Raw genomic sequence first — 24975 nt, 5'->3', positions numbered from 1 at the left:
ATTTATGTATATGGAACTTCCCTAATAAGATATAAAGATTGACAATGGCACTTTTTTTTTTCTTTAGTTTCAAAATAAGTGATAATGTTCTTCCCTTCAATTTTGATTTCGTATGTTGTTTTGCACAGTATATAATTTTCAAGCTCTCTCCAAAATGTAGCACGAACAGCCATAAAACAAATGAGTAACACTTTCAAGTTCAGTTTTACAAAAGGTGCATTTTCTATCAATGTCACAGAATCTTGAAATGTATGTGTTGGATGGATATATGTTATGTAATATTTTCAAATGTAATTCTCTTACTTTGTTTGTTATACAAAATCTAAAAGGAACAAGCCACGCTTTATCCCAGTTGATATTTTCAAAAATAGCATTCCAAAAAAAACCTTCCCTCTTGGAGTTATTTTCTTCGCATTATACAAACATTCTCTAATATGTTTATTGGTGCATTTCTTGCTTAAGAGATCAATACCATTTATATAAAAAGTGTTAACGGATGCACGTGGTGTGTTCTGTTTTTTGTAGCTTTTCATCAACTCAGTCAGTCCGCTGGGAACGGACTTTATTACTGAGCTAAAATCCTTAAATTTGATAGGGAATGTTTTTCCTGTAATAAAGTCATTGTAACTGAGTAGTTTGCCTTCAGAGTCAAATAAGTCTTTTAAATAGATTATATTTTTATCAATCCAATTCTGCAAATCAAGTGATTTGTTCCTCTTAGTAATACATTCGTTATTCCAGATAATGGATCTATGTGGAGAAAAGTTATGTGAATAACATAATTTCCAAGCCAACAATGCCTGTTGATAAAATGCAGACATTTTAACTGCTAACTTTGATATACTGTAATTTCAAGACAATAGGAACTGCAAACCTCCAATATTTCTAAAAATATTATGTGGAATGAAATGTCATAATGATCCAGGAGATGAAGTCCAGAAGGCCAAAACCACCTTTATCTTTAGGTCCACAAAGCAATGATTCTTTTGAGATGATGGTGCTTATTCTTCCATACAAAGTTAACAAATAAGTTATAAAACATTTTTACACGTGGAATCATACACATTAAGGGAAAAGGCTGGATACACAAATCTGGAAACACCTTCAGCTTTAGTCAAAAGGATTCTACCAAAAATTGATAGGTCTCTTTGGAGCCATAAGTTCAGTATAGTTTTAGTTTCTTCCATCCTGGGAGAGAAGTTGAGTTGTTGACGCTCCGTGTCATTCTTACAGATATGAATACCAAGGTATCTAACACAGTTTTTGACAGGAATATTGTATAAGGATTTGACATTTGATTGGTACAAACATAAAATTTCACATTTAGACTTATTTAGTTTTAATCCAGGGGCAATTGAGAATTCGTTTATTAATGAAATAGCATTTTCAATCTGATCTTTGTTTTTTAAGAATAAAACGGTGTCATCTGCTAGTTGAGTCACTCTGATTTCTTTACCAAAAATAGATAAACCTTTAATAACTGGGCTATTCAAAATGTGTAATGAAAGTAGTTCAGCCACAATCAAAAATAAAAAGGGTCATTTTGTCACTCCTGGCCCTCCATAATCCTCCTCCGTGAGGTTTACATCCGTTTTAATGCTGACTTGGTTTGAGAGGCGGCGCGTGAACTCAGCGGCTCCAGGATGAAGCTCGTTTTTCCCAAATGCTCCTGAACGCAGCTAGGACGTATGTCAATGGGCGTGGTTAAAGGGCAGCATCAACTTCCGGGAAAACAACGTGAGTCGGGTGTCCCCCACATGTTTGTAAGATGCGAGCTTTACCCGGCTCGGTTTGTGTGTTTGGCTCGATTTAGACTCCCGGGACGTCGCGTCGCTCCTTTAGAGCGGAAGTGTGCTCTTCCTCCTCTGAGGAGTTTGTGGTGGTTAGCCGCAGAGTTAGCGGCTCCTCCGCTGCCGGCTCTCATTCTCGTCACTCCGTGTTTCAGGGACTTATCTGACAGGTCCAACCGGTGACCGTTGGTCCGTCCGTGCTTTGGCGCCGTGGCTAACATCATTAGCAGGTGAAGGTGGGCTTGTTGTCGGCGTTCACGATGGGACACACCAGCCTGGAGAAGATCATCTCCCTGCAGAGAAACCCAGCCAACATCAGGAACCTGTGCATCCTGGCTCACGTTGACCACGGTGGGTCAAAGTTATTTATCTCAGTTCTCATGTGAGTCACTGTGGGGGGATAAACAAGCACAACGAGCCAAATTCGATCGAAGATTTAACCGAATTGCTGTTCGGCGGGACTGCCGAGCAGGTCGAGTATGAAGAAGGGGAGCTCTTTAATCGTTAGTGCCCAATTTAATATTCGGCGCACTTTATTTACTTACAGCCAGCTGCTGAGTGGTACACACACACACACACACACTGTGGGATGCAGGATTTGGCGTGATGTATAAAGTGACCGACATCGGCAGCATCATTGTGTTCTCATATGTCTAACTACAGCTATACTGCTCAAGACTTTGAATCTTTATTAACACTCACAAAAGCATTTTACAGATGTTCTGTATTCGTTTATTTAGAAGTGTTAAACACTGATTTTGTTCCTGAGGGTTTCTGCGAGGATGTCTTTTAAGTTTCTGCCTGTTTTCAGGTAAAACTACTTTGGCGGACTGCTTAGTGGCGAGTAATGGCATCATATCGAGTCGACTGGCGGGGAAGGTTAGTGACTGTTGGCTGCAGAGTTTCTTTGGCAGGTCGGAGCAGGTTTCTAACTCTTTCTTCTTTGCTGCATCTTCACAGCTGAGGTATCTGGACAGCCGGGAGGATGAACAGATCCGAGGAATCACCATGAAGTCCAGCGCCATCTCCCTGCACTACTCACACGGTAACGCTCCTTTGGTGCTAACCCTGTGCTGTTCGTCCGACTGGCTCATGTATCTGTATGCAGGGGGCAATCACGCTCACATTCTGCATTCAGTGTATGTTCTCCCCGTGTGTGCGTGGGTTCTCTGCGGTCTCCTCCCACAGTCCAAACACATGCAGTTAGTGGCGTTGGCTTAACTGGTGATTCTAAATTGCCCACAGGTGTGAATGTGAGTGGTTGTCTGTGTCTCCGTGTTGTCCTTTGTGATAGAGTGGCGACCTGCTCAGGCTGTGCCCCGCCTCTCGCCCTGTAACAGCTGTGATAGGCTCCAGACTTCTACTGTAAAAACTGATATTGAGTACCTGCATTATTAACACGCACAGAATGTCATTTTTCTCACTTTAATATTGGATGCATCCTGGCGTGAACAACGAAACCTCATCCGAATCCCCGGCCCCCGTGTGATCGTCCTTCACCTGTGCTGGACGCTGATGTCAGTGTTTGTTTGATGCTAACTGCCGTTCTGTGTTTGTGCGTCTCGTCTCAGGCGATCAGGAGTACTTACTGAATCTGATCGACTCTCCGGGTCACGTCGACTTCTCCTCAGAAGTTTCCACCGCTGTCCGGCTGTGCGACGGAGCTGTTGTAGTTGTCGATGCTGTGGAGGGAGTGTGTCCGCAGGTAAATCTGCTACCTTGCTGTTCCAGAGATTCACTTTAAGGACGAGAAATGTCATTTACTGTGGATTCATTTTGCTGAAGTTTAAGGAGCTCGGAAAGAAAAACGTCTGGACATCTTGAAAATGTTTCACTTCTCATCTGAGGAGCTTCTTTAGTTCTAAGAGCAATTGGTGGAGAGTCCCAGATTTTCCCCCAAGATGTCCTCTTAGGGATTTCTTATCCGTGACCCTCTTGGGACGCTCCCTTTAGGGCTTAAAAGTCTGGGACTCTCCACCACCAGATGCACCTGAGCGAGTTTGATTTCTAAGTAAGGTGTTTTACCCCGAGCGCTCCATCCTGCCCTAATCTAATAACACGTCACGTTTAATTCATAATAAACGGCGCACCCATGAAATCATGACCAATGGATTCAAACGTACGTGTGTGTGTGTGTGTGTGTGTGTGTGTGTGTGTGTGTGTGTGTGTGTTAGACCCAGGTTGTGCTGCGTCAGGCGTGGCTGGAGAACATCCGGCCGGTTCTGGTCATTAATAAGATTGATCGGCTCGTTGTGGAGCTGAAGCTCACGTCTCAGGAAGCTTACACTCACCTGAAGAAGATCCTGGAACAGGTGAGGACCCGGCTCTCGTGTCACAGCCACAACCACGTTTTACTGTCTAACCAACACCTGCTGCCTGAATCGTTCGCTTTGTGCACCTGTGATTTGTCCTCGCAGGTGAACGCCGTGACGGGAACTTTGTTCACATCTAAAGTTCTGGAGGAGCGAGCGGAGAAGGAGGAGGAGAAGGAGAAAGAGGGCGAGAAGCCAAGCGGAGACCAGGTTTACGACTGGAGCGCCGGGCTCGAAGAGGTCGACGACTCCCACCTCTACTTTTCTCCCGATCAAGGAAACGTGGTGTTTGCCAGCGCCATCGACGGCTGGGGCTTCAGGTGAGGTGGCGTCTACTCACGGAGGGAGCAAAGCTTTGTTTGCATGCTGCAGGATGAGGCAGAGCACACAGGCTGCAGGACTCAGAATATGAGCTGAAAGGCTCTGGTGCCGTGGCTCAGCCTGTTCGTGAGGCTGTGATATTCATGCTTGTGTAAAATTAACTGACCGGAGTCAGTTTTTAGGCCCAGCGTTTGGTTTGAGCACAGCCCTCAGTGCTGTTAGGACGGCCCTGCAACTGGAGACAGGTCAGAGTGCATAAGCATGTTTGCAGTTCATGGAAAACACGTTATAGATTATTCTGTGCAGACATGTGTGCAGAATATGCTATGCTAAGCTATGAAGCGCCTTTTGTTGTGATTTGGCACTATATAAATAAAATTGAATAAGACGTTCCATCATAAAAAGAAATGAGCCTTTAATGCAAATGTGCATATATATTTATAATATACATAAGTGCAGGAAGAGTACTCATTAAAATCCTCCAACAGAATAAAGGTGCACGCTTTGGAAGAAAAGCAGACAGGCGTGTGCAGCCTGACGTCAGGTTTGTTTCAATCTAAACAGAAGCAGCAGGTTAGTTTAAGTCGAGTTGTGTGTACACGTTTGCGCCCTGTGGGCGGAGTGCAGTTCAGGAAGATCGTCCAGCAGATGGCGCCGTTCTTAAATGTAACATGAATACAGACCCAGCAAGCGTTTCCCTTTCAAAGTAAAATACGTTGAACAGATTGAATTAGATTCATGACTTTACATGAATTTCAATATAAAATCAATTTTGAGCTCCACTCAGCTGATTAGCGCAGGGTTAAAGTTCACATCTGTGTCACTGTTAGCCTTAAAAAAAAAAAAAAAAAAGAAGTTTCTGGATGTTCATGAGGCTGCTTCTGTGTTTTCCAGCATCCGGCAGTTTGCTCACATCTACAGCGAGAGGATGGGCATCAAGAAGGAGGTGCTACTGAAAACCCTGTGGGGAGATTTCTACCTCAACATGAAAGCCAAGAGGATCATGAAAGGAGCTCAGGTGACACAGCTGGGAGGTTTGTGGCGTAAAATAAAGAGTCACGTCTGCAGTCAAAGCTTCCTTGTATGACGGTTTCTACAGAGCACCTCGGTGTTTGACACGTTTCTGCACATGGACAGATGTCCGAGACGAGCGAGCACACTGCAGGAGTACAGAGAGCAACGCTTTGCCTCCAACTGAGGAAACGGCGTTCAGGTCATAAAATCATTGGAGAGCCAATAAAAGCCGAGAACAGTCAGATTTATTTTTAAACTCAGACCTTAAATTAAGTCCTTACGTTGCCAGAATCAGCTGGTCTTTGAGTCACAATTGATGAGACGAGCGTAATGAAGCAGTTTATCAGCTGATGAGGTTCTCCACACAAAAACCTGAAATTCAAAGCAGTTTTTCCTTAAACTGTTGAAGTCTTCATGTTTTTGTGCACCTCCTGGCTCCAAAACACGACCTGCAGCAGGTTCACCTGTCAGGTAACCGTGCACACCTGAAAGGGAGCAAAGACAGATGCTTGCAGTTAAAGTTGTGATGTCATTTAAAGGTTTCCAATCAAAAAAAAATAACCAAAAGAAAAAAAGCTAGTATCACTGTGTCGATGAGGTGTTTACATCTGTCATTTTAAATCGAGGCATCAACATTAAACCAGTTATTCAACTTTTATTCCCGAGACAAAAACCTTCGGGCAAGTTTAAGCTCAGCTTAACACAGACGAGTTTCTACTCAAACACCAGGATCAGTGCGAATGCTGTAAGAACTACATTTATAGCTTTCAAACTTAGACCCCGCCTTTCCAACCAGCCCACTTAATGTTTTATTTGGTGCGTCTCACTTTTGAGCCACGGTGAAGTTTAAAGTGCAGCTATTCAGACAAAACCAGACAAATAATCCACATTCAGGCCAAGTGAGCACACAGCAGCATTAAAAGGAGTTAAACCCCAACTCCACCTAACCAGATAATCCTGTGGGTGAGCGACGCCCAGCAGACGCGGTCTGAGTACTCACCTCGCCGAGCACGCCGCAGTCGAGACCAACGGTCACAAAGTCACACTTTAAAAAGATTTGAGTCCAAAACGCAGCAGGATGATGACGGTGGGTCAGACTGAGGAGGCAGCTTAAATAACCAAGACTCAACCTGCCCAGGTGAACAGCATCAGGGTGATAGGCTCCGCCCACCTCTACCCACAACTAGCCTGCAGTGAAAATGACTCACAGATGGTATAATTACCTTTGGCGTTTTTATTCTTAGCGCCACCATCAGGCCACATTTCAGTCACATGCACAACTAAAGAAATAATAACTTAGAACTGTATTTATATGATTTTATTATATTGCACCTTATAAACAGTTTACACAGGAAAATATTGATGAGGGAAAATCCCAATCAGACAAACATGACAGATGCAGCGATGTTAAAAGCAGAAATGTATTAATGGAGGTGAAATCAGAAACCGAAAGAAAAATCTGAGTGAAACATGAAAAGATCAGATCAAATGTGTAAGGCTGGACCTGTGCTGCGTTCAAGTTCTGCCTGCTGCGCCGGTGAAATCAGTGTCGTCAGAGACGACGACGAGTATCATAAACCCTTATCCAGATCAGACAGACGAGCGCAGCTCTGACGTGCGTGTTCAGAGGACGGCCTGCGTGGCTGCTGCTCCGTGTCTCTGGATCTTCATTTAGCCATCAAACTGACGCCTTCCATCGAGGCTCCAGCAGTGAGTCAGTCCCCATACTGTCCCGGAAACAAACATCTTCACACCCTGGTACACAAACTCTTTGGTCTCTGTGGATCGTTTCCCCTTTCATAGCACCTGTGCAGGGGAGGATGTTTCTATAACTCACCTGTTTAAATTGTATTAAGGATTAAAGTTTGAATTATTAGGGGCGTGGCCTCTTTGATGGACAGGTGGCTGTAACTGGACCTCTAGGCCGTGTTTGTGCTGTTGGAGCCTTTTAATGGCATCATGTGACCAATAATATGGCTGCTGTGAGATCACTGTACTAACAGGCCGTCCAAGAAGGCGGAGCTCCGGTTTTTGAGAGTGAAATTCAAGGATTTTATTTGGATGTCACCGAGCACCGATAGCAGGCCCTGTGTCTGAGGTCCTGACCGAGCCAGCTGGCATTAGCGAGGAACTTCCTCGTATCTGGTGACAGCCACAGAGGTAGAATCACAAAGCAGTCGGTGATAGCGTGTTGGATTTGTCCATCTTTTATATACAGTGTGTGTTAATAACCAGCTGTAGCTCTTCTGCTGCTGCTCGGCGAGAGGCTGAAGTCCCACCTGACCCGGCGTGTTTATCGGATTGGACCGGTATCCCCCGCCTCGGGCCCTGAATGGTGTGTTTCTGTCTGGGCAGCGCTGCAGCTGTCAGGGGCGAGCGGAGGAGGCGTCAGTGCCTGCAAAGCAGAGCAGCGATGGAGGGCTGACCTCTTCTTCATGCTCGCTCATCATTCACAGGCACGCCGGCCCGTGAATGACAGGGAGAGGCTTTTTAGCAGCACACTCACAGGATGGGAATGAGCTGTGTGGGCTGACCTTCTGAATCGTAGCTGGATGCAGTCGCTCTGTGTCTGCAGAAAAACGTCCTCTCCTTTACACTTTCAGTATTTGCTTATTTGCTGTTTGTTCTCAGGTGGAAGAACACGGGTCGTCTGTTGGGTGTTTTTTTCCCCTCTTTTCATGGATATATCACATCATGTTTTAGTGTTGTGTTTGTTTACAGCTCATGCAGGCTTTAGCACGCTGTTGATCTGATGTTCCTGGTAAAAGCTGGATTTCAGCAGAAGTAGATGAGAAGTGTTGCATCAGTGAGCTTCTCTGATGTTAGCTACAGCACAAACATCTTACCTGAACAATGACATAAAGTCAGTGAATATATTTAGTTTAAAACCTGTAGGTGGAGTCATGCAGCGTTTATAGTGAATGCAGTCAAAGTGGATGTGTTACTGCTTTGCAGGCTGCTCAAACCTGCATTCTTTCTAGTGTCCAGCAGGGGGCAACTCCTCTGATCGTATAGAAGTCTATGAGCCTCCTGCTCTCTGATTACAGTAAACACTTTACAGTTTATGGTCTCATTTGCTAGTTTTAAGCCTTATTGAATAAAACAAGATGCTCATTTTTGAAATGGAGAGTAAAACGGACAATAAATCAGGTGGTGGTCCTGAGCCAAGCTTCAGGAACCTGTTTGCTGATGTGTGCAGCACGTCATGTTGGCCTTTTAGATTCCTGCACCTCAGACGGTCCACACTCAGCCTCACGGGCTGCTCCTGTATTAATCATCCACTTCATAGGGAAGGTTTCAGAGTTGCCCCAGACATCAGTGCAGAAATCATGTAGTGGGTAGGAAGCATGATGGCCAGCATCCAATAGTAAAACAAGAGGGAAGCTCAAACAGGGGGAGGAGGAAAGGACAAGAGGAGGTGACGCGATGACCTCACAAACACACGTCAGGGAGGTGAACGGCAAAAGAGCAAAAACAGAAAGCCTTCAAAATAAATCAGGAAGTAAAGACAGAGAATAAACTCTCACAATGAAAAAGTTATAAATGTCTGATTTGGCAAATCCAGCAAACGAAGAACTTTTAGTGGTTTTATTGTTGTCATATTGGTTCTGAATGGTTCTGGTTCCAGGAGGTCTTTGCTGTTCTGGCGCGTTTTGGTTTGTTTCTCGTAGGAAAACCGATTTCTTGCATTGATCAGATTTTCTCCTCCGTGTGCGACGTCCCTGCAGGCCAAAGGAAAGAAGCCGCTGTTCGTGCAGCTCGTGCTGGATAACATTTGGAGCTTATATGATGCAGTCGTCATCAGGAGGTTGGTTAACTTTTATTATTTCAGTAAAATGTTGTTTGAATATGTAAAATGAGTTTTTATTCATAACCTTCTAAGAAACATGAGGAGGCAGCGATGTTCCACAGACTGTTCTCAGCTCTTTTTCCACCTGTCAGGACGTTTCCACACAGAAGCTGTGATGTTGTCAGAACAGGTGGGAACGCGTTCCCGACCCTGCGGCCATAACCGAAGAACTTTTTCTTTATTTAAATCCCCAGAGACAAGGAGAAGGTGGAGAAGGTGGTGACATCACTCGGGGTAAAGGTGATGGCCAGAGATTCACGTCACTCCGACCCCAAAGTCCTCCTGTCGGCCATCTGCAGCCAGTGGTTACCCGTTTCCCAGGCCGTCCTTTGTATCCTTTGTCCCGTGAGGTGAGCGTGTCCCTCGGCAGGACGTCAGCACGACATCTTTGTCCCGTCTGTCCTCGGTGATCTTTAACACACGCTGCAGCCATGGTGTGTGAGAAGCTCCCCAGTCCGTTAGAGATGGCGGCTGAGAGGGTGGAGAAGCTGATGAGCGTGGGAGCACGCCGCTTTGACTCGCTGCCCGAACAGACGCAACACCTGAAAACAGGTACACACACGCACACACACGCACGCACACACACGCACACACACACACACACACACGCACGCACGCGCACACACACACGCACGCACGCGCACACACACACACACGCATTCACGCGCACACACACACACACGCACGCACAGTATTTGTTTGGGATTTCTAACCAATGACAGCAGCACTTTCATGAGCATGCCCAATCATCTGTGCAGATGCATCGATGCAGCGTGTCTCCTCCTCTGGCTCGTGTAGCTCTGGGCGAATCAGGACTGCTGACACCAGATCAGCTGTTTTACTCGCCCCGCCCTGAGGAGTCGCTGTCTTCTTACTAACGAATGAACTAAAAACATTTTTATAGATTTGTTTTTGTGACGTCTTTTTTACTTTCTTTTATATTTTTGGACCTAATTTTACTGTCATCTTGTCCTGGTTGTTTTCAGCCTGACTGTTTGACCTCGTGTTGGTATCAAACAGGAAGCACGGCCTTCAGACATGCACAGATATGGGAAACAGCGCAGATCCTGCATCAGCTGATTTAATTTACCTGACTTCATTTAAGGCTGGTTATGGTTCGCTTTAGACACTTTGGACTAATCTGGCATTCAGCAGAGCCTCGTCATGCAGTCTGTGATCAATAACTCTGTGCAACTCCTTAATAATCACCATTAGATGCCTTAAAATCAGTAATTATAAAGAGTTATTGTTGAACCCACAGATAACAGCTGTTTGCAGTGACCTTTAAAATTGGTCAGTGACTGTGTGCTGGATCCGCTTTAACGTCTGGCAGTAATCATCAGGCTGATGAAGGACCTGTAGCGTCGGGCGTGTCGTCTGTTTGGATGAAGGATTTGAGCGTCGTGTTGAAGCGTCACACTGTGTTTGGACAGGTGTCGTGTGTGTTTGACTCTTTTCCTTCATTCCTGGTGTTTTCCAGCATTCCTGCAGTGTTCGAGTGAGGAAAAGGCTCCGGTCATCGTCTTCGTGTCCAAGATGTTTGCCGTGGACGCCAAGGCCCTTCCTCAGCACAGACAGAGGTAGCTGTGTGTCTGTGTGTGTTCATGCAGGGGTGTGTTACTGAAAGTAAAACATTACTTATTTACTCAAAGCTCTCACCAATAAGCTTTATGTATCCTCATCATCAGAAGAAGAACAGCCTGTCCCCTTTAGCTTTATCCACTTTACTTGGTGCTGACCTCGAATGCTGCAGTCTCATTATTGTGACCGTTTGCAGTCTCACTAACTTTGAAACGGTTGCTTCAAAGTTGGAGAGCAAGTGTGAGCCTGCTCGCTCAGTCGCTGCCTGCTCGCTCAGTCGCTGCCTGCTCGCTCGCTCAGTCGCTGCCTGCTCGCTCAGTCGCTGCCTGCTCGCTCAGTCGCTGCCTGCTCGCTCAGTCGCTGTCTGCTCGCTCAGTCAGTCACTGTCTTTAAGACTTATTTGGTGCATCCAAGGTGTCGCAACAGCAGAAATGGGTCCTGATGTAAGCCTGAGGGATGCGTGTCTCCTCTGCACCTCCAGTTCTGGTGCACAGTGATAAACTCTCAGTAACACGGGGTCAGTCTATGAGTTTGGAGGTGAGGCGGGTCAAGCTGCCACTTCCTGTTGAAACAGTTCAAAAAAATTTGATGCCCTCACCGGGCAGCTGTTTGTGTTGGCAAAATGTAGAGAGCAACATATTCTGAGTATCACAGTACTCTGACCTCTGACCTCAGATTAAAGGCGTGAAAGGTCAGATTTTCAAAAACTGTCTTTTATCTTTAAAACTCTGCTGCTTTTGTTTCTGACGGCAACATTAAGGAAACGATGCTGATATATGAGGATTCTGAATGTCACAAAGCCATCTCACCCTCCGACATTAATGTGTTTGTGTGATTTATAATATAAATATTAATGCCCATAATCCAAAGAGCTTGGAAAGAAAAACTCAAGGAAGTCCTTGAATTCAAGGAACTTAAAGAAGTTCCAGGCTCCTAGGATTCGCCGAACCTGGATGACTGAGAAGCTACACGTTACTGTCAGTAATTATGTGTGTGTGTGTGTGTGTGTGTGTGTGTGTGTATTCATATCTTTGTGGGGACCCGTCCCCACGAGTATGAAGGCATCTTTGTGACTCAAATTGTGGTTTTAGTGTCAGAGTTACAGTTTCTGGGTTATGGTTGGGGAAAGCATCAAGTCCATGACGTCCTCACTATGGTGTGTGTGTGCGTGTAGCCAGTAGGTGGTGCTGTTGTCACGCCTCGTGGCCGTTTCAGCCCACTGTCTGTATTTTGAGGATCTTAAATGCGTCTCCAGAAACACTGCTGATTATTTTTGCTGAAGTCGTTTTGCTGTTTATTGTGAAATCAGTGCTCTTCCTGTAGCACACAGTCAGGGATGAAAATGCTTCCTGTGAAAACAGAGGCGCGTCATGACGCGAGGAAATGTGTTTTCTTGTAAAAAATCCATCATCTGGAAACGGCTCTATTTTAGCTCCACGTATATTATCAGAACGAAAGGAGTGAAAGGTTTCCGTGCTGGAGGCCGAAGCTGACGTCAGAGCGTGTTGTCCTGTGCCTGGCTTCCTGCGGTGCCTCTGTCTCGCTGAAGCACCTTTACCTCCAGTTTCTCTCTTACTCCAGGAGGTTTGGTGGTAGGACACAGCTGTTAGCCCTCTCCGATCTGTGCATCCTTCCCAGAGGTGAACTGAGGGTAAACCACAAACCCCCCAACAGTCAGTGATGGATGGAGCCGGCCTGGCCTATCCTGGCCCGCCTGTCTCTTCTTAGGACACGAGCACGCTTTAACATCACACAGCTCCCTTCCTCGATGTCTGGCCCATTAATCTAAGCCCGGTGTCACCGAATCTGTCTTCAAGCCCTTTATGAAGATGGGAGACAAGGTCTTCAACTTCCTGCAGTGAGATGAATAGCGAAGCTGTGTTCGAGCTTGAAAGGCTAGGATGACAAGTTACAGCGCGGAGTGGATCGCTGCCACGGCTCATTGGAAGCAGATGCTTACAGGAGGCTTGGATTGATGTCGAGGAGTCATTACAGTGTTGGTCCCAGTGTTGGTTTAATGGGCTGGCCTGTGGAGCATGTGTGTAAGCTATTAATGGGCCAGAGTGAACTCGTTGTCTTCGCTCTGCCTCATTGTGCACTGCTGACTGATCTGCATTCGCTCAGTTGTGGCAAAGCCGTAAAAAGCTCTAATGTGATGTTGTGAACTCCATTACAGTGTTCCTCAACTAATAATCGTACCAGCTAACCAGTCTGACACAAAGAGGCTCTGCACATTCATTCCTGTTTATTAGCTCGGGTCTTATTTTCACGAGTCGGGTCATTTGGAAGGTCAGAAATGAGCGGCCCGCAGGACGTGACGATACGAGGAAGTTTGGTTGCTCCGGAGTCGTTTTATGCCAAAGAGTAGCTTTGTCTGCAGGAGGTTTCCAGCTGAGTCTAGGATGATTTTGCATTTTGGGCCTGAACGTTAGCTTCGAGCGCACCGCTGAGGCGGCTCATCAAACAGGTTTGATGTTGGTTTTTAATTTTGATCTATTATTTTCTTCCACTTACCCAGTTCAGGGTCACAGGAGCCTTCCCCAGCTGCACACAGACACACACTCCCAGCTCTGGGAAGTATCGATTCAAAGGCTGTGGCCAGATGTTGGATTAGAACCCCGGACCGTCTTGCTGTGAGGCAACAGTGCTGACCACTGCACCACCGTGCCTTCTATTATTAAGTTTAACAAGTTCTAGTTTTCAGCTGCCATATTCAATTTAAATCACTTTTTTTGTGATTTCAGCTTCGATCGATCCTGCCACGTGATTGGCTGATTAGATCTGAGACGCTGTTTTTCAAACTTCAGATGAACGACTCCTACTTGCATTAATGTGGAAATTGTGGGCTGATGTTAGTGTTTAAAATAACTGATTGTGATCCGTGTGTCGACCCAGAAGATCACCAGCAGCCACTCGCAGCTTTGTTCTTCCACCTCATCCTCAGAGGGTTTGTGGGAGTTTAATGAAACAAAACAAACCTTCGGGTCTCCATCAGTCTGAGGGAAAGCTGAGTTTATTTTGGGGTTTTCTGGGTCTTGTGCCGAGGTATATGTGAGCATATAGCATACAGTATATGCTCCATGCCTCCGCCTCTGTTTTCATCTTCTTGATCTGCAGCGTTTCTGATGCAGAGTAGAGAGATTCAGCCTCAGCTTCCTGTCACAGTTCTGATCTTAATTGCAAACTGTAGCAGTGCACTTCCAGTGGCAAGCAGAGGAAAGGAGATATAGACAAGCTGTCAGAGGAGGCTTGGAGGATGAGGAATAGGAGGTATGGGAAAGAGAGAGAGAAGGAAGGAAGGAAAGGTCATCTGATATTGTGAGGCTGGAAGGAAAAAACCTGTCTAAGGTCCCGGCTAATGAGCTGCGGGAGCTTCTTTCCTCTTTGCCCGCTGTCTGCAGCAGGCGTGCATGCTCTCTGCTGACATCTGTGTGGCGGCTCATAAACATGTTGTTTGTCGCCAGCACTCAGGTCCTGGCGCTGTGCGTCACCTCCGACCCAAAATCAGTGAAGTCTTTGACATGAAAAGTTCTGAAACACAGAAAACGAACGACTGTGAATCATCGGCACATCGCAGCCCTGATGACTGATCGCAGCTAACGATTCATGTTCATCCAGGACTGCAGGAAAATAATTCATCTGTAAAGTAGAGGGGAAACGACCTCGAGCGGTCGACTCCTGCGAGTGAAAAAGCGTCTGATAGCACACTCATTAAAGGCTTACCTGTAAAAACCCTTAACATTAATTATTGTTGGATCCTGACTGAGGCAGCAGCTTTAAATAATTAACGGAGTCGCTGCTGCGCTGCACACAGCACTTCTCTCAAAGTGGAGACGCGTCTCAACAGGTCCTGATGCACTCAGAGGGAGGACAACGATCCCCCGTCGCACCCGCGAAACTCAGGACTGTGATTGGACAGAAGCATTTACAGTACAGAGCAGAGGCAGAGACGGCTCTGTGGGTTCACCTTGTTTAGTGTCAGGTGTGAGGGACGGGCGCAGAGCTCAGGTGCAACGAGCCGCTGAGAATTTGCTCCAAATTGTTAGTAAATGCTGAAAATGTGAATCTTTGGACCAGAACTCGAGAAGGGGAGGAAATGAGTTCAGGTTTGAACCGTCACCTCTGGCTAACTATCTGCACAGACATGGCGACATAGCGAGGGCGTGACCCGCAGCATCCTGCAGCGCGCCCAAAGCTCACATTTCTTTTTCTCAAATGCTGCATGCATGAAATGTGCTTTCACACGTGCATGCATAAGTCTGCCATGCAGCTGCTGCTGCAACTGGAACAACACTGGTGACGGTAACAGTGCAGACACTAAAATTATAAAGATTCCTGACATGTTTTTATGCATAAAAGTCGATGAATTTGTTCAACTTCTTCCTATTTCAACTCTTTGCAATACTCACATGTCGGACATGAGCTGCAGCTTTTACTTTTTAATTTTCCAAAGAGCTGTGACATCACGTCCTGTAATCGTACCTCAGCAGATTCACTGCGAGCCACTGCGTGCTAGTGCACTCAACGATGGCTGTAAGTTATGTTCATTAAAAAGACAAACAGTACTGTGCAGCAGGTCTGATCAGGGTCAGAATACGCAGACTCACATGATCTGATCCGACCTGACTGCTCACATTTTGTGGCGCTGTGGCTCTTTAACTCTGGACAAAGAAAGCACAAGTTTACCGTCACCTCTTTCTGCCACGAGAGCTTTCTACGCCGTGGTTACTGTTGAGAAAAACCCTGCAGTGTACTCTGGTGCCCGGATATATGGTGAGTCCACGGCAGGGCAGTCGGCATAAAATCTGTGTCGGATCAAACATGCCCAACCTCAGTAAGATTTCTGCCTAGGATTGGTCGAGCACCACAGTGACCGCCACTGTGCCGTTGGCTAACAGGTGAGAGTGGAAACGTTATAACTGGAAACGCTGTAGATCTCACCCTGGGTCAACACACCCGATTAGTTCATTCCCAGGCCTCTGGAGAACTTCAAGACATGTTGAGGAGGTCATTTATCCATTTAAATCAGCTGTGATGGATCAAGAACACATCTAAACCTGCAGGACGCCAGCCCTCGAGGCCTGGAGTTGGACACCCCTGGTATACAGGGACTGTGCCGGGTCATGGATGTGGTTAAGGACATGCAGTGAGTGGGGACGCTCTCCTGTTGTGGAGCAGCAGAAAGAAGCCTGTGAAGTCTCAAAGTGCAAAACTATTAATTTGACTGTATATGGGCTTTGTTGCTCGTATTTCAGTGAACTGCTTTGCTTTGACATCGAGGATTATAAAACCTGCTAAACAAATGAACCCATGTCCCAGTCCAGGCGCTTCTTTAAACCCGTGCCTCAGTGAGAGGGGTCTGCCGAGGCCTCGGTCTTAACATATTTCTCTGATCCTCGTCTAAATTCTCCATCCAGCTAAACAGCAGGCTCTGAGCTTTATTTAGCCTTTAACTTACTGTATCTCACTATGTGTCTTTCATGCAAATGTCAGAGCAGATCTCATCGGAGTCACCACCAAGTTTCATTTTCGTACGCTGGAGCCAGAATAGAAGACATCTCCAATAAAAATCCTTCAGCAGTAAAAAGCGGTGAAGTGTGCTTTGCAGACAGATTTAATATCAATACATTGTTTAATTTTCCAGCACACTTTTTTCTCCATCTTCACAAAGGGAAAAGGTCTGCTCGTGGTCGCGATCATCCAGCCTCAGTGTTTGGAAGCCATTACTTCATAACCGCAGCAGGCGAGGCCAAAACCCAGGTCCTGGCGTTCCCATTATTACCAATGAGTGACTGATTTGACCTCCTGTGGAAAAGTGATGAAGTCCGTAACGCGGTGCACAGCCGTGTTTATTTCGGCGTTTGATCTAAACGCGTCATTAAAGGGATAACCTTCGCTTAAACATCTGTTGGCTGCTTTGTCCTTTTCGGGGGATATAATGCGAAGCTGACTCGTGCGGCTTTAAACTGAAAGTCACTCTGAGCCCATTTGTTCTTAAGGCCAGGCCGTCTTCCAGTGGGGCTGGCTCTTTTGTGGTTTCCTGTTACAATCCTGAATTCGGGCCGCGGCCCCGTTTATATCCAATTTATGCTAAAGAGAGGTGCAATCAGTCTCAGTGAGTCTGCAGGGCTGCCGCTGTTGTCAGGGGCAAATTATGGGCTGTTTAAAGTGGTTTGTCATCATGGAGCTGAACTCTGTGCTGCATGCCGTCACTCGGGCCTATTGTGAGCAGCTGTGTTGCTATAGTCACTGTGGTCTGTTTGAAGAGGGCATGCACATGCATACACGGGCTAACACGCCAACCGCACAGCGTGCACACACACATATACACACAAACACACACACAAACACACACACGGGTCATGCAGGAAAACTAATGCAGGGATAGTTATGTTCTGTTTTTACAGCTTAAACTCTATCGGAGGAATTTGAAGTCTACCACTTCAAGAATGTTTTTGAAATGGTTTCTGAACAGAAGGTTTCAGGTGCTGACAGAAGCCCCTCAGACCCCAATGCTGCCTCTCAGACCTGCTCCCAGAACCGATCCATAAACATCAAAAACCTGTTCAGGATAATCTTCTGCTGCACCTCTGACCGGCTTCTAGCTCGGCTGCAGAGCACACCTGATCCTAATCCTTCAACCTGATTTTCAGTTCTGGGCAGTGGGTTGTATGCAGGCGGGAATGCCAGGAGTGACTCGTTACCTTCGGGGCTGAAAACTGTGGATCCTCTCAGTGAAAACTGCAGCGATGATCCAGCACACGAAGGCCGCGTCGGCTTGAGGGAGAAGTTGTTTGCATAAGTTTAGGTGGCGAGTTTGCAGCGTAGGTGGTGGGACTGGACTTCCAGGGTGTGATCTGAGAGGATGGGTTAGAATCATCAGCTTCTCCGATGATGCCAGTTTAACAACAATCATATGACCCCCTATGAGCAAGCACTCTGGAGACAGTGGGAAGGAAAAACTCCCTTTTAACAGGAAGAAACCTCCGGCAGAAGCAGGCTCAGGGAGGGAGAAGGAAGTGGGTACTTTTAGATTCCTGTTCCCAGATCACACCCTGCATGATCCCGTATCAGTCCGAGCTTCCAGTGGAATTTTTTAAAACACATATTTGGGGACAGACAGTTTTCTTGGTTCAGAATTATTCCACATGTATTAAAGTAAATAATAATCATCATTTATAAATCATTTACAGAACACAGTGTGCATTCTCCTTATTTTTCAGGCGAGGTAGAGCATATCGTTTGCCTTCTGCTAGGTTGGTGGTTCGAGTCCAGCCTGCGTGCTGAAGTGTCCTTGGGCATAAACACAGAGTTGATGCAGAGTGTGAGTGTTGGATGCAAAGCTTAGAAAAAAGTGCTTGTGTGGATGAGACTCAAAAAAGTGATTTTACTGCAGCTCTCCTGCACAAACCAAACGGGGTGTAGTAAAATGAAATGAAACATGTAAACACACAGTAACATAGTGGAGCGTCTGGAGGTCTGATGGGACTCCTGTGTTTAGGCCTCTGACTCAGGAGGAGATCGCCGAGCGCCGGGAGCAGGCGAGACGGCGACACGCTGACAGGATGGCAGCAGAGAGCCACCGAGAGCCCCCCCACTCTGAGAGCGTGTCACCTGCCGGACTCTGCACAGGTGAGCTCGTCTCAGTGACTCATTTCACTCGCTTTCATCTTTTTTAATGTGTCTGAACACAGCTGATGCTCCGAGGGGACAAACGTGAGCGAGAGCAGGAAGACTCGTTCCCTTTGTGTTACTGTGACCGTGTAGCTTTCAGTTTGTGAGTCCGTGTGTGTCACCATAGCAAAATGTAGTCAGAGACACACGTACTGCAGCGGGAACTACAGCATGGGTGGGCGGAGGCATTTCAGAACCAATGCTGTTCGTCCAAAGATGCGTTTGGCTTTACGTGGATAACCAGAGCAGCGGGAGCCGTTTTCAGGTTAGTTTGTATCTGTGACGTGTGCAGTGTTGGTCACAGTGGTGAAGAATCCAAATCTGGATCCATTCAAACAGTTTCTGTAGCTCCGCCCACAGGTAAGATAAGATAACTCTTTATTGTCATTGCAAAGTCACACTTAGTACAAGGAATGGGAAAATTCTGGATTTAACAGGGAGCCAATGAAGGGAAGCCAGAGTTGGAGAAATCTGCCCTGGGAATGAAAATGTTCTCACACAAGCTCCATGTTTAGTGACTTCTTAGCCAAACTTGTCATCAGTAAAGTTCCAGATAAAAATGGAGATTTACCGGCTTAACAAAATCTAAATAGACCCAGCTGCACACCTGTAAAGTGGCGTTTTGCACAGTTGTGACACCATCAAGTCGCCAGAATCTGTCAGACAGACGCAGAAACTCAGAGGTGCTTCAGTGGTTTCGGTGCAAACACACAGGCACAGACTCACAAGCTGAAAACATGTCCGCCCACGCTGTCACGCCTGATAAATATGCAGCGTACAAGAACTGATCTCGTTTCTCTCTCAGCGAACATGGAGAACCTGACGCTGAAAGACTCGAAGCCAGAGGAGGAAGAGGAGCCGAAGGAGACCTTCGTGGCGTTCGCTCGCGTCTACAGCGGGGTGGTCAGGAGAGGACAGAGAGTATTCGTGCTGGGACCGAAGTACGACCCCGCCCAGGGCCTGAGCACGGTAAACCCCTCACTCACCTGCTGTAGCTGCTTCGATTCTGCCTTCACTTCAGGTTTGTGTTCACACTGACTTCCTCCCAGCACAGCTGATGTGATGCAGGCTGACAGGTAGTGTGAGCGACGCAGATCCTCAGGAGAATTCACGACCCTGTGACTGACAGCAGGTTCCTCTGCTCGGCCTCATGTGCTCGTCATTTATCTTCAGCCTCACAGGGAAATATCTGGTTAGCATTGAGTGAACAGCGACTCGAGCTTTTAATGTCTTAACACCAAAATGTGAACGATTCCGTGTCACCGTGAGGATGGCTCGATGCTACATCAGTGTGTGACACTCTGACCGCCAGCCTACTTGTTTCCTTGTTTCCTTGTTTCCTTGGATTAACTCGGACTTTGTTTGAATAATCTTGGATCTAAAGATTAAACAGCCTCGTCCAAAACTGCAAATTGAGCCGACATAAAACTGCCTTTCAGTTCCTCCAACAGCCACGTGAGGTACTTTGTTACTGCCATGTGAAGGTTAATAAAGTTTTGTTTATTTTACCATTATGACAGCCGCCATCTTGTTTCTGTGCGAGCCAGACTGAAGAAGGTGAAGTGCAAGTTTAGACTTTAAAATCCTGAATTTGACTCAACAAGCCTGGAGCTCAGATTCTTGGACAGTCTGTCAGTGCAGTGACCTCACAGCAGCCATGTTATTGGTCACATGATGTCATTAAAAGGCTCCAACAGCACAAACACTGTGCAGAGGTCCAGTTCAGGCGAAGCTAGCAGACAGCTAGGAGCTACAGCCACCTGTCAAAGGGGCCACGCCCCTAATAATGCAAACTTTAAGCCTTAATACATTTTAAACAGGTGAGTTATAGAAACATCGTCACCTGTACAGGTGTTATGAGGGAAGAAATGATCCACAGAGACCAAACAGTTTGTGTATTAGGCTGTAAACATGCTTAATTCTGCTGGCAAGTCTTAACATGGGAGTCTATGGGGACTGACTCACTGCTGGAGCCTCTAGTGGATCATAGTGGAACTGCAGCTTGTGTAAAACAGACATTATAAATCCTCAAAGCTGTTTAGTGTACTGCTTCCTGTGTGCTTTGCAGGAATCATGTGAGTAACCTGAGTTTCTCTCCCCTGTGAGTCTCAGTAACGATGCTCTCGTCTGCCCTCACCTCTGTCAGCTGCCAGAGGGATGCAGCGCTTCGGACGACGTCTCTGAGATTCCTCACCTGTCCTGTTGCTCCATGGAAAACCTCTACCTGCTGATGGGCAGAGAGCTGGAAGAGCTGCAGGAAGTCCCCGCAGGAAATGTCCTCGGTAAATCTGTCTCTTTGTTTTTGTCGTCGCCTTGCTGCAGCTGTTGTTCGGTGACGCCGGAGCACTCATGATATCACCTGGGCTCTAAACCGTCTGACACACATGAGGTTCTTGTTAATTCAGTAAAGTGGGATTAATGGCTCCGAGCTGTGATTATCCCGACCTACAGGAGCGTTTGGGGCTTTCTCCGAGGTAGACGTCGTCGAGTTTTCCCTTTGATGTCGTTGGGTTTGTGGTACTGAAAGGGAATGAATCACTCCTGAGTCATGACTACAGGGATGAACTGAGGTGTTACAACACAAAGTTGTTTGATTTTAAAAAAGGGCAGAGGTACACGAGTGTGTATAGAAATGAATCAGTGCCAAAGTCAGTGACTCACAAAGAGCTATTCAGAAACAGCCAATCACCGAGCTTTGAATCCTTTGTGTGCCACTAACACTGAGCTGAAAGTGCAGAAATGATTTTATTCACTGTATCAATTATGGATCATAGTAGGAAAATTGTTCTGAAGCACAGAAGCTGTGGTAGAGATGACGTGAGAGCAGGTAAGTACATGACAGAAGGCCGGTTCATTCTTTCAGGTTTGACTGATCAAACTTTCATTTGTTCTGTGTGGACGCCCCAACATGAGTCACAGAGACTCTTTAATGGCTCTCACACAGGACAGCAAAGGTGATGCTGAAGTAGTTGCAGTGAGCAACTGATTGGCCAGAGGCCGAGGTGGTGGGAAGCAACCTGTCTCCGAACAAACACCATCCGACTCGGAGTCAGAGCGAGCTTGGAGTGCTCGTGTGAACGCAGGGAAGTCGCAGGCCTGCTGCAAACTGTAACTGTGAATTTCTGTGTATATAAATAGCTGTGTGTGTATTAATTAGCATGTTATCACAAACAGACGGCGTGTGTTTGCAGACGTCCTGTGACTCTGATGGATCTTCATCAGACTTCAAACTAGCAAAAGAATCCATAAAGTCATCGTGAGACTGAAATCAGGGATCAGGTGAGCAGGAGGCTCATTTTCTTATAGTTTTCTATTCAATCAAGCAGAGGAGTCGCCCCCTGCTGGGCACTAGAAAGACTGCAGGTTTAAGGCACACAGACTTTTATCTGTAACACGCGGTCTGTGAGTGAAGCTGTCAGTGATGGTTAGACTGGTCAGCAGGGCTTATAGTTCACTTATCATAAAAATGTCAGTAATGGGAGCTGCAGAAGTCTGTTTGTCACTTAGAAGCAGAGACTCGGGGACGCTGCAGTACTCCGCAGCCCGACATGTGTTTCTCTTCTGAATACCTCACTCCTCAAACTTGTGACCTAAATTCTGACTCAAACCCAGATTCCCACATCACGGCTTTAAAGCTCGCTCCCCTCCAAGTTTCTGTGAGAACTCCTGCTTTTTTCCATGCACCTCCTTCCTTTGATTCAGCTGATGACCGTACGCATGCTCGTCTGACACTCACGCACGCTTGTATGCGCGTTATTGACCTGACTCTGTGATCTCGGTGGACGCCGCTGTCTGCTGGCTTTGTGTCTTTACCGCAAACATGTTCATCAGTGACCTTTTTCATTTAAACATTCAGACACTCATGTGTGTGTGGGGGGGGGGGGGGGGGGGTCTGCGTGGACTCTTTATGAGTCATTTCTGGTCTATTTATATTTATTCTATATTTATTATAAACTCATGTTTTTGCTGGCACAGATTTTTCTACCTTGGCTGATATGAAAGCATCACTGCGTCCTGACACGTGACTCAATGTTGGGCGAGTATTAAAAGTGTCTGTGTACCAAAATTATACACAAAACTTGACAAAAAGACATATTTGCATTTTACCCCGGGGGCATTCCTGCATGAGGTGCTTTTAGTTGTGTTATGACGGCTTTGGTTTGTGGTGCAGGTAAAACCTGACATGTGCAAACTGTTGAATTTCTTTTTCTGATCTTGTCACCTTATTGGTGTGTGTGTGTGTGCGTGTGTGTGTGTGAGCGCGTGTGTGTGTGTGTGAGCGTGTATTTGTATCTTTGTGGGGACCAAAATCCTGGTCCCCATAAGTTTGAAGGCATTTTTGAGGCCCAAATGTGGTTTTGGTGTCAGGGTTATGGTTGGGTTATGGTTGGGTTATGGTTGGGTTATGGTTGGGTTATGGTTGGGGTGAGAGGCTAAGGAAAGCATTATGTCAATTAGATGTCCCTACAAGCTACGAATACCCGACGTTTACTATTCAGAAAGTTTGGGTCCTTCCTGTTTCCCATCACCTACAGTGGGGGTGTCACACATGCAGCCCACTGCAGGATTACAAGTCGACAAGCTGTTTGAGCTGCTTCAGTTGCTCGCCCGGAAGCTGGAAAAGTGGATCGTGGGTCCCGCCCATTTCACGTTCATGTCGCCTGTAGTCATTTCGACATTCTTGCTGTAAGTCGCCAAATTTCCTTCCTTTCTATGGCCGTTGGTCACAGTTCACTGTGAGTGGATGCAGTGGACCCAGTTTCAAGCAGAAAGCTTCTTCTCTCTAAAAAGAAGATGGCAGCGCGGCTCAGCTTTGCAAAGCAGCATCAGAACAAAGCGAAGACAGACAGGACCACAGTGAGATGTTTGTCCGTGAAGAACAGCAGCAGGTTCGGAGGAAACAAACTGAGTGGAACTCCTCTGTATTCCAAAGTGCTCTAGAGTCAGCGTGAGGCCGTCTGTCCCACAGCTGAAGCTTGGACCAAACAGGACAGCGATCCCAGCACAGCAGCAAAGAACGGAGCTGCTGCAGTGGTCCAAGGTCCAGACCTGAGCCTGACTGAGAGGCTGTGCATGAACCAATGCTGCGAACCTGAACGAGCTGAAGCATCGCTGAGAAGAAGAGAGGACCAAAGTTTGTCCACAGAGATGAGACAGACTCACAGAAACATCAGTGCAGGTCACTGCTGCTGAACCAGGATCTCCAGCCGCTGGATCGTGGATCAGTCGTATTAAAACTTACTTTTTCACGTGACTCTGAATCTTCAAACGCAGCAGGCCTGAAATCTGTGTTTGCTGTGCAGACGGCCCAGTGTGCTGCGTTCAGTGAGGTCCCCGGTGCAGCATTGATCTGACTCACATTATTGCTGCTGGACGCTGCTCTGGGTGGAGCTGTGTGAAATCCTCCTGTGAGGCTGTCATGAATAATGAAGCAGGCGTGCATTAGGATATCGACGCGCTGCCATCAGTTGGCATCAGCGAAGGAAGTTATCAATAAGCCCATCTGCCCTTTAATGGACATCGCAGCTCGTCTCCTTATGCAGCTTTGACGTCTCACAGATGGGCTGTAATGATCCGGGAGTGGCCTGCAGAGCTGGGACTGTTTCAGAACCACGGACTGACTCTGATCCGGATTAGTTAAACCTGAGTTGGACTGACAGATGTTTGTTTTTGCTGTGACAGCAGACTGTGCTCTCCATGCTAAAACTTTACTGACACACACTGCGTGAAATGATGAAATGATTTACCTTAATGTAGTGAGTCATGTGCGTTATTAGACCAGCCAGTGTGAGGGTTATATGTGAAAGCTCTTTAATCATCATGCTGAAATAATAGAGTAAGAGTAAATCACACATTATTATCATTATTATTATTGTTTGATTAGCAGTTATGAGTTTTATGAGTTTTACTGGTTGAATGTTCTCCTGGAATAGTTTCAGACGTCTCAGAGAAGTCGGCTCAGTTTATTTGCTGAATAAAAAACATAATATTTTAGTTTACAACAAGTTTTTGACTGCTTTCTAAAATATTTGTGGTCTAATAATTTGATAAGATGTTTGCTAATATCATATTCGGATGCCTGCAGAGCAGATCAGTCAGATTGAAATGAGCTCCCAGCCAGACTTCACAGTTTGACAAAGGTTCATGTTTACTTGTTATTGTGAATATTTCGTTCTTTTTAAAAAACAGAAATCCGATCGTCTCAGGCTGTCGTCTGTATTTGTCCCTCCTGCCAACCTAAATGTGCTGCAGAGAGTTAATGATCCAGCACAGACCTGCAGGTCCACGTCTGAGCGGCTGAAGAAAAACAAAATGAAACTTTGGAGAGGCCCAGTCTAAGTCCTGACCTGAAGCCGATTGAGATGCTGTGGCACGACCTTAAAAAGCAGTTTGTACTCAAAAACCCTCCAAAGTGGCTGAATTACAACAAATC

General features: G+C 46.4%; 1 protein-coding gene and 1 long non-coding RNA gene across 3 annotated transcripts in view; one reads left to right on the top strand and one right to left on the bottom strand.

Annotated features, from left to right (window-relative positions):
• Positions 1-1612: 1612 nt before the first annotated feature.
• The window catches only part of efl1 (elongation factor like GTPase 1), a 77702-nt gene continuing 54339 nt past the window's right edge, over positions 1613-24975 (top strand). Inside the window, exons 1-15 of one of the 2 annotated variants that reach the window (XR_002062893.2) lie at positions 1613-1737; positions 1946-2141; positions 2602-2669; positions 2751-2835; positions 3362-3495; positions 3965-4102; positions 4208-4422; positions 5318-5441; positions 9166-9245; positions 9482-9618; positions 9717-9839; positions 10768-10867; positions 18370-18500; positions 19348-19511; positions 20689-20824. Coding sequence is in view for 1 of the 2 variants with exons in the window: in XM_019361629.2 (XP_019217174.1) it covers positions 2051-2141; positions 2602-2669; positions 2751-2835; positions 3362-3495; positions 3965-4102; positions 4208-4422; positions 5318-5441; positions 9166-9245; positions 9482-9618; positions 9717-9839; positions 10768-10867; positions 18370-18500; positions 19348-19511; positions 20689-20824 (1726 nt within the window). In the remaining variant the exon portion in view is untranslated. Of the gene's footprint in view, positions 2142-2601; positions 2670-2750; positions 2836-3361; positions 3496-3964; positions 4103-4207; positions 4423-5317; positions 5442-9165; positions 9246-9481; positions 9619-9716; positions 9840-10767; positions 10868-18369; positions 18501-19347; positions 19512-20688; positions 20825-24975 lie in introns of both variants that reach the window. The other variant, XM_019361629.2, reaches the window with a different exon arrangement.
• Positions 5663-6586, bottom strand: LOC106098297 (uncharacterized). The gene is made up of 2 exons (XR_001224489.3): positions 6438-6586; positions 5663-5922 (listed from the first exon to the last, which is right to left on the bottom strand). It is a non-coding gene; the product is annotated as an uncharacterized LOC106098297 (long non-coding RNA).

The sequence above is a fragment of the Oreochromis niloticus genome, linkage group LG1 (genome assembly GCF_001858045.2).
Source record: "Oreochromis niloticus isolate F11D_XX linkage group LG1, O_niloticus_UMD_NMBU, whole genome shotgun sequence".
Lineage (NCBI taxonomy): Eukaryota > Metazoa > Chordata > Actinopteri > Cichliformes > Cichlidae > Oreochromis > Oreochromis niloticus.
Note: the sequence above shows the minus strand (reverse complement) of the source record. Positions and strands in the feature narration are given on the sequence as shown.